The sequence below is a fragment of the Chroicocephalus ridibundus genome, chromosome 3 (genome assembly GCF_963924245.1).
Source record: "Chroicocephalus ridibundus chromosome 3, bChrRid1.1, whole genome shotgun sequence".
NCBI lineage: Eukaryota > Metazoa > Chordata > Aves > Charadriiformes > Laridae > Chroicocephalus > Chroicocephalus ridibundus.
The window spans coordinates 4,670,237-4,685,428 of record NC_086286.1 but is presented as its reverse complement, the minus strand read 5'-3'; the positions used below and the strand labels follow the sequence as shown (position 1 = coordinate 4,685,428).

Genomic DNA, 15,192 nt, shown 5'->3' with positions numbered 1-15,192 from the left:
CAACCAATACGGACTTAGAAAACAACTAGCTGCCATTTTAAGAAAGATTTAAATATTTATGGATATAAAGAATTCCTACAAAAATAAGAAATTCTTTACAAACAGCCATTCAAGTATTCAAAATTTTTAAGGGCCCCTAATTGATTTATTTTGCTTTTTTTTTAATACAAAAAGCTCAACACAAAGGGCAGTGATCGTTATAACTCCTTTTTACCGCTGTTGGCAGGACAGGATTGATATCACTTCCTTACAGAGCATCTTGGCTTGAGAAAACATGAAAAAAAGATCTGGTCCAATGACATCACCTACGTACAGATTTTATAGCACTGAGGTGAATGAAAGCCTTTTCTTGCATACACTTGTACTGTACAGTTGATGTCACAAGACACTCGAGCAATAATGAAGTGATTCATACCGCAGCCTCTGGTTGATTCACCCTGCAAAGACTCAGGAAAATGCTGAGTCTCATCATACTTACAGAATTTGGTGTGGCTTAGCTGATTACCCTGGGGCAAGGCATGCACAAATTTAAAATTAAGTTAAAAAAAAAAATCCATCATATGTTAAGAAATACTTCTTTTTTTTTTTTTTTTTTTAAAGTAAACATCCTCTGGAAAAGAAAAACAAAATAAATCAAGTTCTGAAAGAAATTTTGATTAAGTAGACCAAAAATCTGACAAAGTATTAGTTTATATTCCCTTTTTTCCCCCCCCAGAAACGCAAAATTCTATGTAACACTGTAAGAAACTGATTTCTTACCACGATAATGTTTCCCTAGAGCACAACGGAGATTAACCCATCTCTTCATAAAGTAGGCAGTAATGTGAAAACTGTTGGCTGCAACATAAAACAAAGGGATAATAAGTGCAAGGGTATCTTGGGCATTCTGGTCTCAAAGTGTTGCACACCTGCACAGACAGGATTGAGAGAAAGCAGCAGCAGCAGCTCAAGAATATAAAAAGAAAACATAATTTGAAAGTAATATATTTAAAAAGAAAATGCTCATACGGTCTAAAGTCTCAAGAAATTAGTATCTGAAACAGGAGAAAAATCTAAACAAATTACTAACCACCACATTGTGGTATCCAACCACAGAAATAATTTTAAATCAATTCATTGATCAGAGATGTAATCAGCTTAATAGCCCAGTGTCACGGTCACTAGTCCACCAGTCCATCACTAGGACGTTTTCATACATATTTCTACAGGAACACTACAGATCACCAATTACTTAACTGCCTTCTAGAGAAAGGTGACATACTCAAAGCTGATAGAAAAAATGCTGGCTACAAAAAAAAAAGCCACAAACGAACATGAAAGGTCTTAATTATCTGCAATTTGAATTAAGTGAGACATGCATACATTTAAACTCCTCAATACAAGTAGACAGAGCTAGCCTGGCTGACCCAGCAGATACCTGTAACATACACAGAGGCTTCTTCAGTTCCTATTCCTGACAATGACAGGAATCCTTGTGCAGCAGGAGCAGAAGAAAAGACCATAAAGGATTACATTACAGCAAAGAGATTATTAGACTATGGTTAAGGAAATCAGCTTTTACTTTTGTTCTACTTAAATTCCCAAATGACCCTGAGTAAATCAGTTAGGACTTGATTCATAAAGGTATTTAGCAACCTAACTCCCACTGAAATGGAAAGAGTTACCATCTGTGACTCCTCCTCCTTAGTCTCTCCACACACCTCGCTAAAATGAACATGCAAAAGAGGGTATTTCCTCTAACTCTGATGGATTTTGCAAGACTAATTATTGCTGCTTCCAAGACAGCCCGATACCCTAGGTGCAATTACCACAGAAAAGTTAGAAAATTAAGCACTACTGTTGTTCTTCTAATCTAACCATTTAAAAAGAAGTAAGAAAAACTCGTTTGTTCCAGCTTCAACCACTACTGAGCAAACGCCAAGACATGCCTTATTTCTAAGTATAAGCCCCACAATGCATGTCCTCTCCTGCAGAGTCTACAGCTCTTCTACTTGTACAGGGTCTCCTGGAGCTCACCATCAAGTGCTGTTTAGCATCATCTCTCATTAAGAGCTATAGTTATTGATCACAATCAATCCCTTTGAAATTTATCATCCATCTTTTTTCCTTCCCCTCAGGAAGATACCTAAAATTTGACTTCCCTTTAGAGATCAAGTCAAGATGTGACAAGTTGAACCATCCCTTAAAAATGATGAGCGCTAGAGAAAATTTTGGATGTAATCCACCAGCTTTATTAACTGTATATTTACGAGCACAATTAAAAGAAAATTACTTTTAGCTATTTCCAGTTTGGCATCCGCAATTATTTTGCATTGTTCATAGGATTAGCCAAATCAAGGAATTTGCCCTGTATATAAATAAGTTATTAGTGTGATAATAGTATCTTACACCGTGACCTCTGTAATGCTGAAAAAGTAACATTCATAAAACTACAACTTTGCAAATAAATATTCAAACAGAGAGTAAGTATTACTAAAAGAGTCTTTCCTCCCCCGTTTGTGTGAGATATTCCAAATGTATTTTTCTTGAGAAGACCTTAAAATGCAAAAGTGTGGATCTTTTGCTTTTCACAAAGCACAATACTTCACTCCTGAAATTCTTTTATGAATCGGGGACACGTACATCTGTTTATTTTTCTTGCTCTCCTCGTATTCTCTGAGAGGTTAAGTGTTTAATCATATTTGATTGACTAATGGCCTGAACAAAGTTTCAAATTCCTCTTAAAGGCCCTTGATTCAGCTAACTTCTGTTCTGTGGAAGAGGGCACCTACCTCAAATCTAACAAAATAAATAATTGTGTAAGAGATCAAGACATCTCTACACTATTTTGGCAGTGTCAGCTCAACCTGAAAGTCTTATAAAGCCTTCACAGGGAGTTACACCTGAGCTAATAAGCTCAGCCCAGAGGGACTAACACTAGAAAAATAATTTTCATTTCGATGACTATTTACTACTTGACTTTGCTGAAAAATCCTGCACAGGTGATTTGCTGTTACTTATTGCGACCCGTGAGAAAATGTTAAGATGCGTTACATTCAAGTACCCATATTTTGAAAGTATCACACAGCTACGCTCATCAAATATTTTGAAACCCTCTTGTATGACATCTGATCTAATCCGTAGTCAGCTGGAGTTTGCAAAACTTCCCTAGTTTTAAAGTTGCCAGAGTTACTGCAGAACTATAAAAACTGTGATATCCTCTTTCTGCTTCCTCCAAGAGAAAGATATTATCCAATTAGCCATTTTGATTCGTGAAATAAGAAACTAAAAAAATAAGCCCCACCACGAAAACCTTCTTATCCGACAACCTCATACAACTTGCAGCTTTTTAAACTTTCTACGCAGTTACTCAGCATGAGTCTAAATCTGTTCTCAATTCCAGACTTGTCCACCATCAACACTGTTTATATATGAGCATATACATACTAATGTTGGCTTTGGGCAAGCTGTGGATTATCCTCCAGAGAAGGAGTTACCCAGCGTATACTCAGCAAGGACCAAAATCTGCTCTTCACGATATGTGGAAGGATGAAACAAATGATATGTACCAAATGATCCAGCAGTAACTCCTTTTAAGCACACCATACAAGTTTTAGCCTTGAGCTATAAACAGCGTTTTGCAGCCAGTAATACAGAGAGAAATTTCACTGATCTTAGGCTCAGCAAACACCCACTTGGCCCAATCTTCAATTTTCTTTTCATCGTGCAACGTAGACAAAGCTCTATTTGTAGATTACCAACACAGCAGCAGAAATAAAATTGCTGTTAGTGATTCGGAGTTTTGTTTTTCTTACTTCAAAACTGTGCACCTAAATGATCAGATCCAGGTTCCAAAAACAAACAAGAAAAAACAAAAACCCCAAACCCTGAAGCCCAAAATGTGACAGAATAAAAGCGGTTCTAGAAAAACCACAGTTCAGTTTCAGCTGAAATACACACCAGTGAGTGCTGCCTTTTAAGGGAAGGGTAATTTGCCCTGCTCGTTATATTGCATAGTCCCATGACACTGAGAGGACGTATCAGACGCTGACTCTTTACTGTAAGACTATCCAGCAACACTTGTTTTCCAAAAGAGTCCCAGCCAAGCTGACTTGTGCTTCCAGAAGGCTGCCAAGAAGAGGCCGTGGTACAGTGTGGAGCAGTGGGAAGCCCTCTCCCACGGCTATTACGGACCATTCATCCAGGAGCCTGGGAAAATGCCTCTGAGCTGCTGAGTTATCTGGAGCAGCCTGGCAGGTGTTCACTTCCCAGCGCAATCTGGCACCTGCACGGCTCTGTAACTAAATTCAGGCAAGTCTACTCCAAAGCCACAGTACAAGCCTAAGAAGTCCAGCTGACCCCCAAACATTTCCATATCTGACAGGCACCTATTTCTCATCACACAGTGTTTTTATACCATCTTTAAAAAAAAAAAAAACACCACCAATTTTTCCTCCCAGCCAAGACGTTTCGCATTTCTGACAGGTTGTTCTGGATTAGGACTGGCTCTGCCTCTGGAAAGTAACAACAAAGTAAATCATTGCAACACACAGATATTAAAAAAAAAAAAATAATAAGAGGATGAATTTCTTATGTTACAATGTAAAAGTAAATATGTAGGTGCATTAGACTTGCTGAAACACTATACTGTACATTTAAAAAAATAATCTACATTTTGCTTATGCTAGATTAATTATTCCACACAGATTAAGCTATACTAGTAATAATGTTTACAGTATATAGAGCTTTTCATCTTCAAAGTGCTCTACAGACGTATTATTATATTGCTTTTTAGCAGTTCTATTTCTCCACTTAAAAATATTCACCACCAAATCCAAGTTCCTGATCATTTGTAAACAAAACAAAAACCATTTTATTCTAAAACTACTGTTAATCATGCAGCTTTCCTTCGCCAAAACAAACGTTCATACCATGTGCTCCAGAGTACGTTGCCATTTCTAACTGAGAAGAGATTCAAAACCAAATGTTGGCATTTAAGTTGAAGTCCGAGTCTAGGATAGACCAGGGACAGCAGATAAAAGTCATCAGATACAAGAAGCTATCAAGATTTCCTGAGCCTTTTCTGGTGTTCAGAATGGGTGCAGAATTTCTGTATCACTCTCTCAGACCACAAAAAAAAAAAATAAATTTCAACTTCATAGTTAATGGCAACAAACATCTTCATTTAGTGAAAGTTTTTATACACCAAGTAGTGGGTTTAAGCTGAGGATGCCATCCATTCTTTCCATCCAGTCCGCCTTCAGTTCAGAGAAGTTTTAAATTACTTTTTAAAGTTTTATTATTTCAAGGGAGAATTACAAGCAAGTCCACAGGAAAACGTGTACTGATCAATACAAAAATAAAGCCTATAAAGTTTTTTTAAAAATGTTTAATACTTAATAAAACACAATCTGGCCATTAAATTTATATATCTAAAGTGTGGACAAAAAAAATGAAAAAAAAATAAATTGTAATTTGCCTCTGTCTTTTTCCAAGGTGCCTTGCTTAAACCAAGTACAGACAAAAACAGATTACTGATTTTTTTTTTCTCCTTACTCTCTCACATTTCTATTAGTATTTGTGCTATTCTTCTATCCGCTAAATCTTCTGAACGCAGGACAGTTGCCAATACAAATAGGTGAGAGATCTGTCCCATCAAGGATGTCGGGACAAGATTTAGTTCCTATCAGGGAACGGGGTCCCTGACTGGAAGAAGGACATTAACCAATAACTGAATCTGATCAGGACAGGATGGTACATGCCCAGCAGAAACCCCTCTGCTATCAGAACATTGATAGCTGGACTAAAACCTTACACTGTCTAAAACCTTCAGAATATGAGCCACTGACAGGAAATCTGAGCCATTGTATGAAATCCCAGAGGAGGGTTGTAGGGCTCTCCTGTAGCAGGAGAGGTGCAGAATTCACTCCGAAATCAGAACTACACTGGTCAAACTGTATCCAGGGTAAGGCATTTCTTAGGCTGCTTGTCATGGGTATTTGAGATGAAAGAACTGAAAAGAAAAGCAGATATGAGACTGTCTGGCCACAGGATGAGAAATGGACCTGATGGACGTCCTGAGAACACACCAGCTCTGAAGGAAAATGACCATCTTTCCCTTACTGGTACTTGAGATGGACAGGCAGGCTAATCCAGGCCTGGAAAACAGCTCCTAAGATACAGTCTCTCAAGACCCATTCATACGTATAAGCAATAATAGCTAGCACCACCTGTTAATGCCTTCAAGGAGATACACGTAGAGCAAGATATTTGATGGTCAGCGTACCATCACCAGGAGACAAGATTTGATTTCACCTTTTTGTTGGTCTCAGACTCAATGACCATATTATTAATTGCATGTGATGGGCTTTAACAAACAAACTGAAAGCTATTTATGAATCCTCGCTGATTTGACCATATAAACTGTATTTCAGAGGAAGCCACGTGCCTGGACTTCCTTAACGACTGACCAAACCCGACAACTGAGATAAAGGCTGAGAAAAGCGTCTGTTGCTACGAGCCACAAGGCAGAGACAACTGGAAAACAAACCCTGTGGGTAAACACTAACAATTCAGCAGTGGAAGAGAATCTAAAGTCTCTTCGAAGCAGCTGTATTGCCATGATGGAGCAGCTTTGTTAAAAACTGTCTGATGCCACACTTGCACATCAAGCTGAGCATCTCTCCCAACACTGGCCAGACATAGCTGCATCCAAACGGAGCAATGTCACTTACTTACATCACCGCATTCCTTGAGGTGATAGAAGTAAGGTAGATTCTAGCTAAAATGAAACACATACAGTGTGACGGTGGGAAGTTGACTTCAAGGGCACAGTCACCTTTAAAGTACATGCCTCTTCCAAAAAATATGTCTTTTCAGCCTGTGTCTGTGTTTTTTTCCCTTGAGGATATCCATGAGATTTGTGAAATATTTTGATGTCATGAAATACTTGAAAGGGAGGATTTTGTATTTTAAATGTCAGGAATCTTTACACAGCAAAGTCTCTTCTAGCACAAAAACTCCACCAAAATGTGGAAACGAGCCTTTCAGAATTTAACAGACTGGTTCCCCTTACTATTCATTAGAACAACATTATCGTGGGTGCCAACACTACCACGCTGAAAGATTTTCAAATAAAGTCAATCAAGTCCTCCATGGGTCTCCAGGCTCTATGGTTTTTTTTTTTTTTTTCTGGTAATAGGAAATAACTTCTGCAAAATTTCTTCCCCAATAGGAAAGGGTTTTAACCCTATAGCTCCCACAGCTGACAAGACTTTAATCTTCTACCAATAACAAGGTCTCTAGGCAAGGGTCATTAAAAGTGTCAGGAATAAATTGCATCACATGGTTACAAAACCTATGGGTTTCATGAAAAAATCCCAACAGTCTGCCACTGGACACTTGATAGGAGACCATGAGAAGGAAAGAAAAGCTAGCAGCAGGTATGTTCAGCAGAACTTTAAAAAGATGGCATGAACATGAAAAGGTAGTTTCTTCAAAGCTGATCTTGACATATGGCAGCAATCAATGGTCTTGTCTTTCTTTTTTGAGGACTCCTGTTAGAATAGCCCGGTGGAGCTAAGAGGTAGGTGTTGATGGTCATGAATCCTCTTTTCTTCTACCCTGTCATTTAGAGGACAATTCAAAAGAGAGTGAGTTCTAAGAGATGTGTGTGGACTTGAACCAGGACACATTTCAACGCTGTTCACAGCATCACAGAATGGTAGGGGTTGGAAGGGACCTCTAGAGATCATCTAGTCCAAACCTTGTGCTAAAGCAGGTTCACTTACAGCAGGTTGGACAGGATCTCGTCCAGGGGGGTTTTGAACATCTCCGGAGGACACTCCACAACCTCTCTGGGCAGCCTGTTCCAGGTCTCTGGCACCCTCAAAGAAGTTTTCCCTCGTCTTCGGATGGAATTTCCTGTGTTCCATTTTGTGCCCATTGGCCCTTTTCCTGTTGCTGGGCACCACTGAAAAGAGTCTGGCCCCATCCAGTTGTGCCAGAGGTTCATGGGTTTTGTCTTTTTACACAACAGACTCTTGTTAGGTTTATAACAACTCAGAATATAAGGAAGTTGTAGAGCACAGCAAATAGGTGGAAAATCACTGCAGTGGAGCCCTCTGTATTTTCTCTTTTTAAATGCTAGCAAATAGCCCATATTTAAGTCAGCTGCTGAAAGGCTCTATTTCCAAATAAGTCTCCATCTCCTTCTGCTCTCACAAGCTCTCAGGCAAAGAGGATACCACCAAAAAGACCAACAAGATTGCGATCGTCTGATCAGTACTACTCAGCTATAGCAGTAGTGAAGTAGGTGCTGGTTGTGGTGCAAAGAGCTGGAAACTGACTGCAAAATGGTTTGTAACGAATTGCTCATTTTAGCTTACTCAAGAACACAGTATTACAGCGGACCACCTGAATTACACAGCTCAGTATCTTGCAGTTTCTCGTATCAGTGTAACAGATGCTAAGTGCAAAAAAAAAAAAAAAAAAAAAAAAAACCAACCCCAAAAGTACACAGAGCATCCTCTTTCTCATAATAAATACCAAATTTAGGGTCTTTTATACAAAAGACCAAAAACGACAAGCCTTACTTTTGCCATGGGAAGACAACAGAAAAGAACAGACAGGCACTGCCCATATCCTATGACCCACACTCATGCACACAAAAAAAGGAAAACTAAATATCTTAAATTAAAAGAATAAGAGAAAGATACTCTGTAAATGAATACAAGACTGCCACCTTCTATCCTCCCTAAAGCAAGCTTTGTTATTTAAACAACTGTCCAAGGATTATCCACGGATTTGTATAGCGAATATTTCACAGGTAGAATGTTTCTCTCTGAATAAATCTATTTGCTCTGCATTAGAACAGCTCTTATAATTTTGAAGTTGATGGAACGCTACTATGCCCAAAATGCATACTCAAGATTGCGCTGGACTTTTTTTTGCTCCTCTTTTCAAGTAAAAGTCTTATAATTTACTGCACTGCTTCCATACGTTTTTAATAAATTAAGGTTTGGCTCCTGCTAAGCTTTGCTCATATAGTTTTGTTTAAAGTCTGCCACTTGTGCCTTTGCAGTCAATAGAAATATTCAGTGTGTAATAAATACAACATATCCAGTACCTTCAACAGTGAACCAAATGCACATAACTGCTCTCGCTGAACTACTTATGCCAAAGAAAGTATGCAGAACTTTTTTCAGGAATTGGCCCTGATTTTTGTAAAGCCTTATAAAAGTTTTCCAAATATAAATAAACTCACAAAAATGTTTGCAATTTAAAAAGCTGTATTTTGTCTCTACCTGTGTCATGTGATAATGAAACTTAAGAACAAAAGCACAACGGAGAGTATTATTATGTAATACGGTAACATGAAAAGTTTAAAAGAAATTCCTATTCATCTTTAACCATGAAATTATACTTGCAATTATTTCCAGTTATAATAAAAATAGAAAGGACATCAATGTTCAACACATATCTATAACAATTTTTTTTCTTAAAATGTAATGGAAATTTTTGTTTGTCTTGGACACTGGTGACTTTCATATGACTCGGGACTTTTATATTGAGACTTTCAGGGAATGCAAGGGTTAAAGATGTGTAAAAGAGATTTTCTCACAGTTTAGAGAGAGCAAAACAACACATTTAGGAAACCAGACAGCTAAAAGGTCAAAACGTTACACTTCCAGGTCAAACTTCTGGTTGCAATTAAGTAAATTCCTCTAAGCATTTCTAGGGAAATCATATTTCTTTTAGGTCTTATTTAAAATCCCTATTCTTTCTTGTTTACATTGTAATCAAAACAATATTGCTCTCTTTAGAAACATTTAATAAACAGTACTTTTTTTTTTTAAAGGAAACTGACATTTCATGTCAAAATAAAAACCAAATTCCTATTTTTTTCCACCTTATTTAATATATAGTTGAACTAATAAAAGAAAGGCAAAAGAAGCTATCAAACCTAGTTAATTTAAAAAAAAAAAAAAGATAGCCTTTCTTTTCCCCTTAGAAATAATATTTCCCTTTTCATCCACTTTCATTATTTGTATTTTCATAGCAGGGTTTGTTTTGGTGTTTTTTTAACTAAATCAAGCTATTTTCTCCCTCCCATGCAGTGATATGAAAAGCCCTCAAACCCAAGCTGCTGACAATAGCGCTGATGTAAACACTGAGGTGCCTGCTAAAACATACCAGCAATCTCATGACTCCTGTCAGCGCCCAACAAGACCACTGAGGTCTAAAAACATAGACTCTCTGCCCCCGTAACACACAGGTATTTTCAGAGTTTTGTTCGGAAGTCCCAAACGCAGCACATGGCCAACAAGGACAACAGGAGTGCTGTGTATGTGCTTTTTTGTAATGCACAAGAGGTAGTCCCGCTATGCAACGCAGCCCACTATGTATGTTAGCAAGTGATATGTGCAATCACGTTTTCATTTTTCACCAAGCTGAAAAAATGAAATTCTAAAGGCATATTCATACTACACTAGAAATTTACCCAACAGAAAGGATATGACCAGATTCAGACGTTACTGGCAAACATTTTACTTCAGCAGAACGCACGTATTACATTAAACTGCCCTCACTACTTTATAGAATCATAGAATAGAATCATAGAATCATCTAGGTTGGAAGGGACCTTTAAGACCAGGGAGTCCGAGATCTGTATCTGTAGCATATTCCAGGCAGCACAGTCTTCGAGCTATCCCACACACATATTTGTAGAGGTCAGACAGTTAAGGAAAGTCAGGTCTATCATACTGACCAAATAATTTCTTTTCTGGTATTTTAGACATTCCAATGCAAGGAATTTGAGCATCCATTAAATGCAGACCACAGAATCTATAAAATGCTTCTAGCAGAAATCCTATTTGCCCTGTTCACAAAAGATGGGAGAAGATAATTTAAAGTCTAACATTCTTCAGAAAATTTAAACTGAAACAGTGAGCGCTCAAACCCCCCCCCCCCCCAAATCTATCTGCTACTATTCCAGTTGTGCGTCGAGCTCAAACCGGTCCATGGGAGCTGTAGACTGATATCCTATCCTCTGTAATCTTCTTCCCAATGACTACAGAAGCTTTTAAAGAAACCTATACAGAGCACACACGAGTACCTTCAAGAGGAACAGATGTTGCACAAAAGAGTCAGGCAGTCGTATAAGAAATGGCAAGTGCTTAGGGACAGATTTTCAAGATCACTCCGTGTGGATTCCAAAAATGTTGAATTCCCACTTGGGACAAGCAGATGCTAAGGGCTCTTTCAAAAGGTAGCTGTATGTTCCCTGGCCTAGATGAGAGTCACTTTAATATTCTCAAGTGAGTACCAAATCAGAAACCAAAGGTGGGGTTCATCTTGCCTAACTGGCAACATCTGCACAAACTAGTATCCTAAACTTCATTTTTAACTGATAGATATTAATTGCATATCAACTTTGAGCCAGCTTTTATAATCTGAAAGAGGAGACATAATTCCACTTTGTAAATACACGTGATTAATAGATACTGCGTTTTTGCGTAACTATGTAACTCAAAAAAAAAAAAAAAAAAAAACATTTAAATTTGCATAAATATACATGTCTTTACATGAACTGAAATACTAACAGCAGAATTACTGTGCAGATCCATGTGGGTGCTACAGAAAGACTCATATAGGTATACAAGCTTATATAGGTATACAAGATAGTAGATCTCAACATTTGTGCATGCAAACACACACGGTTTTCACGCACACACATACTTAAGAGTAACTTTCATGATATTGTTTTCTTTTCATAAAATGAAAAAATCATATGGAAAGAAGAGACAAACAAAAGATGGAAACGAGAGGAAGAGAATTAATAAAGGCAAATATCAATTGAAGGTTAGAGGTCAAGGCTGTTTTAAAAACAAACACCAAATTTTTTCTGTTCACAAAAATACACCAAATTAAACAACTCTTGTTGTTTTAAATAAATGTTATTTCTTTTCAATACAATACTAACTATATAAAACACTTTATTAAGTGTATCTTTAAAATAAATACACTATTTCATTTCCTATCCAAGACCATAAATAACTTCACATGGGAGCTGCAACTTAGGGAAGAAGTAAAATAAGGAGAGCGCATTCAACCCACCTGGTGCTGCAGCTGCAAATGTCCCATGTAAGACAGCGATAGCAATTGCTCAAGTCTCTGCAAATATCAGTGCAATAATAGGAAAACAAAGGTAGAGACTTCAATCTGGAAATTACAGAATTTTCTCTGACAATCTTTGAAACATGCTGACTCTGACATACTAATGAGTTTTCAGTTTATAGTACAGGCTTTTTCCAGGAAGGTACAATAAGAAAGGCCATACTGGGTAAGATCAAAGGTCCATATAGCTAAATGCATGTAAACAGCATGTAAAAGTCGCTACAAATGTCTTCAGGAGGATACTAAACACAAGAGCAAAGTGCGCGTGGTTATTTCCCCAATACTCTCCCTGACTCCAAGCACTCTGAGCTCAGGCCTTTATTGAGCCAAAGGAGATTTGTGAATTCTGTACCCACCCTGGATTACTCTCCCATGAGGCTGTGGACTCAGTGTAAGCTTTTATCATACCCATTATTCTTTGGCAAAGAGTTCCAGAGTTCTGCTAACTACAACAGCACTTCCACTTGTTCTCAAATTGGAAGAGAAGGAGAGAAAAAATTATTTTGTACATCTCTATTGCATTCTTCCTAATTCATATATTTTCCAGGCTGAAGACTCCTAGCACACTTAACTGTTCCCTGTATTTCACCTATTCGCTGTATTGCATTTCCTCATCTTGGATCATCTTTGTTGCCCTTCTTGGAATTTTTCCAATTCTATTCTATTATAATCTAAGGTAAGCAAAAAAAAGCCCAACAATCACTAAAAAGAAAATACTCAAATAGTGCATAAGTATAAGGTTATTTGTTCTTGTCAGATATCCTCTACCCTGAGAAAAGAAAAAAAATAATTCAGATATATATCCTTGATTTTCTGGAAGAAAAAATGTTTTAGTGAAAAAAAAAAAAAGATTACTTTATTCCCCATTAGCTGGCTATAAAAAACGGAAAAAAGTGATTTAAAGTAAATACAGGAAATATTAAGTACAAGATATGAATCAAAATATTTTTCAGAAGTTATTGCATAAGTTACTGCATACTTCAGGGAGCTACGAGTCTCTGTTGTCACAGATAGATGAATCTAAGTTTAAAGTTCACCAGGATCTGCAGGACTTGGCCACAAATCATAAATGAGTCCATTGTAAAGAAGCTGCAATATAATTCTTTTGAGAGACAGAAATTACAGTGTGCAACTGCAAACATCAAAGTTAATTTAAAAGACTTCTGTCCTCCTCAGTCCCCTGTGGTAGCTTATCTGCTATAGCTTATTTTCCCCTCCAGTTACACCATCTTTAAGCAAGATAGGTGAAATGATTCTATTAAAACGAAACAAAAACACTGTTTCACAGCAGAGGAGCAAGAGTTTACAGCGGGGAGAGTGGTAATAAATCAGTTTTGCTGCCACAGGATTGTAACGTGGAACATACCCCACGCACATCTTACACATTTCAGGTTCTACAATAACAGTGAACACTCCTAAAGCAGATGAGGGCAGTCTGAAAAGGGTGTCTTCCTTAAAAATACCATAACGTTCAAATTGAAATGCAAGGCCAGAAGAGTTTGGAATATTTACTATCATGAGTTACTGTATATTTTCCGTGTGCTTACAGGAGCCAAGCAATAATTTCATAAGCAACAGAATTAATTTTCTTACGAAATTGCATCTTATGCATTTTTTTATATTAAATAAGACATGAACTTTGACTCCAGATCTTTGTAAGGCTGAACTATTCATAATAGCACTTGCACTTCTTCCAGTTTCTCCTTTTAAGAGCTTATCAGAAGTTAATGTCTGCAAATTTAATGTCTGAGCCTTCTACCTGTTCAAGAAGTTCAATCACACTTGCAAAAAGCAAATGGAGGAAAAGATGGATGGACAAACAGACACACACGGAGAAAACATGATCACAATAAGCCCAATTTCCTCTAGAAAACTAGGTTAAAATAGAAAAAAAAATATACACAATCCCAGAGAAAGCAGATAAAATCAAGCTGGGAGCTCTTTGTGCCATGTGACAGCATGTTCTCTAATTATTTTCACTGTAGAAGAGACTGTACAATAAAGAGATCTGAAATCAGAGCAAAAACGTTCCACCCTCAAGCCAAGAGAAACAACAAGGATGCTAGGGAAGGAATGAGAAAAGATCTGAAAATTACTTGTAGGATAAACATAGTTGACTTTTTCCTCCCTCAAGATGGGGAAGAAGGTTGGTTTACAAGATAACTTCTTCCTTCCTTTTCTAACGTGGACATTTCTACCAGCCGTATTTTCTTTCCGCGTCCTTCTTTTTGATTCCCCTCTGCCCATGTAAACTTTGCCTTCTTCCTTAATTTTCCACAGTCCTCCCTTAGTCATTCTCCTGTATTAAATACCTCCACCCACTCCACTTTATAGCCTCTAGTTACTTAATTCTCGTTGATTTTAATCAAAAACAGCCACCTTCTGTCGAACACACACAAAAAAGGCTCTGCTTTTAGCCTGTTTAAGTCAAGTCTACAGTGAGTGAGCACTATGACACACCAACTGCTTGACATCATCACTAAAAAACAGTATGTGTTACTGAGCAGCGCAAGTGGTGCAAAGTGAAAACGTATGGCACTTACATATTAAAACATAAGTTCTAACTTCAAAGATTATACATTTCTAAAGTGAAGTAGTGGGGTTTTTTAATGAATAAGAGAAGTTCACTAACACCTGGGTTTTGTTATTGGATGGCTTACGTTGATTGAACTTCAAATAATGCCAGCTAACCATACCTGATCAATGCCCTTGATCTTGCCCAATGATTTGGGCCAAGAAAGTTGGATGCAGGCAAAATTAAATCCTTGAAAATCTACCTTATTTTAATTTTGTCTTAAAAAAAATTAAACAAACCAAAATCAAACATGTTTGGATATTAATTAAACATAGAAAACGGAGAGTTTATACCAAAGCCTATGTCCAATGACTAAATTAAAGCTTACTTTGGCAAATTGTTCATACTGGCCATTTGGGAGGGGTGGGGAAATTGTTCAGACAGAAGGAAGAATAGGAAGAACTTGCTTGTCTTGGCTACTTTCTCTCATTTTTCCATTCTTTCTTTCTTTCTTCTCCTCT

General features: G+C 37.5%; 1 protein-coding gene across 5 annotated transcripts in view; it reads right to left on the bottom strand.

Annotated features, from left to right (window-relative positions):
• The window catches only part of SLX4IP (SLX4 interacting protein), a 79,207-nt gene that overhangs the window by 18,323 nt on the left and 45,692 nt on the right, over window positions 1-15,192 (bottom strand). For 4 of the 5 annotated variants that reach the window (XM_063331271.1, XM_063331274.1, XM_063331272.1 and 1 more), the window contains 2 exons: window positions 1,418-1,471; window positions 760-837 (listed from right to left, as the gene is read on the bottom strand). In XM_063331271.1, coding sequence (XP_063187341.1) covers window positions 760-837; window positions 1,418-1,471 — 132 coding nt within the window. The remainder of the gene's footprint in view (window positions 1-759; window positions 838-1,417; window positions 1,472-15,192) is intronic. The other variant, XM_063331273.1, reaches the window with a different exon arrangement.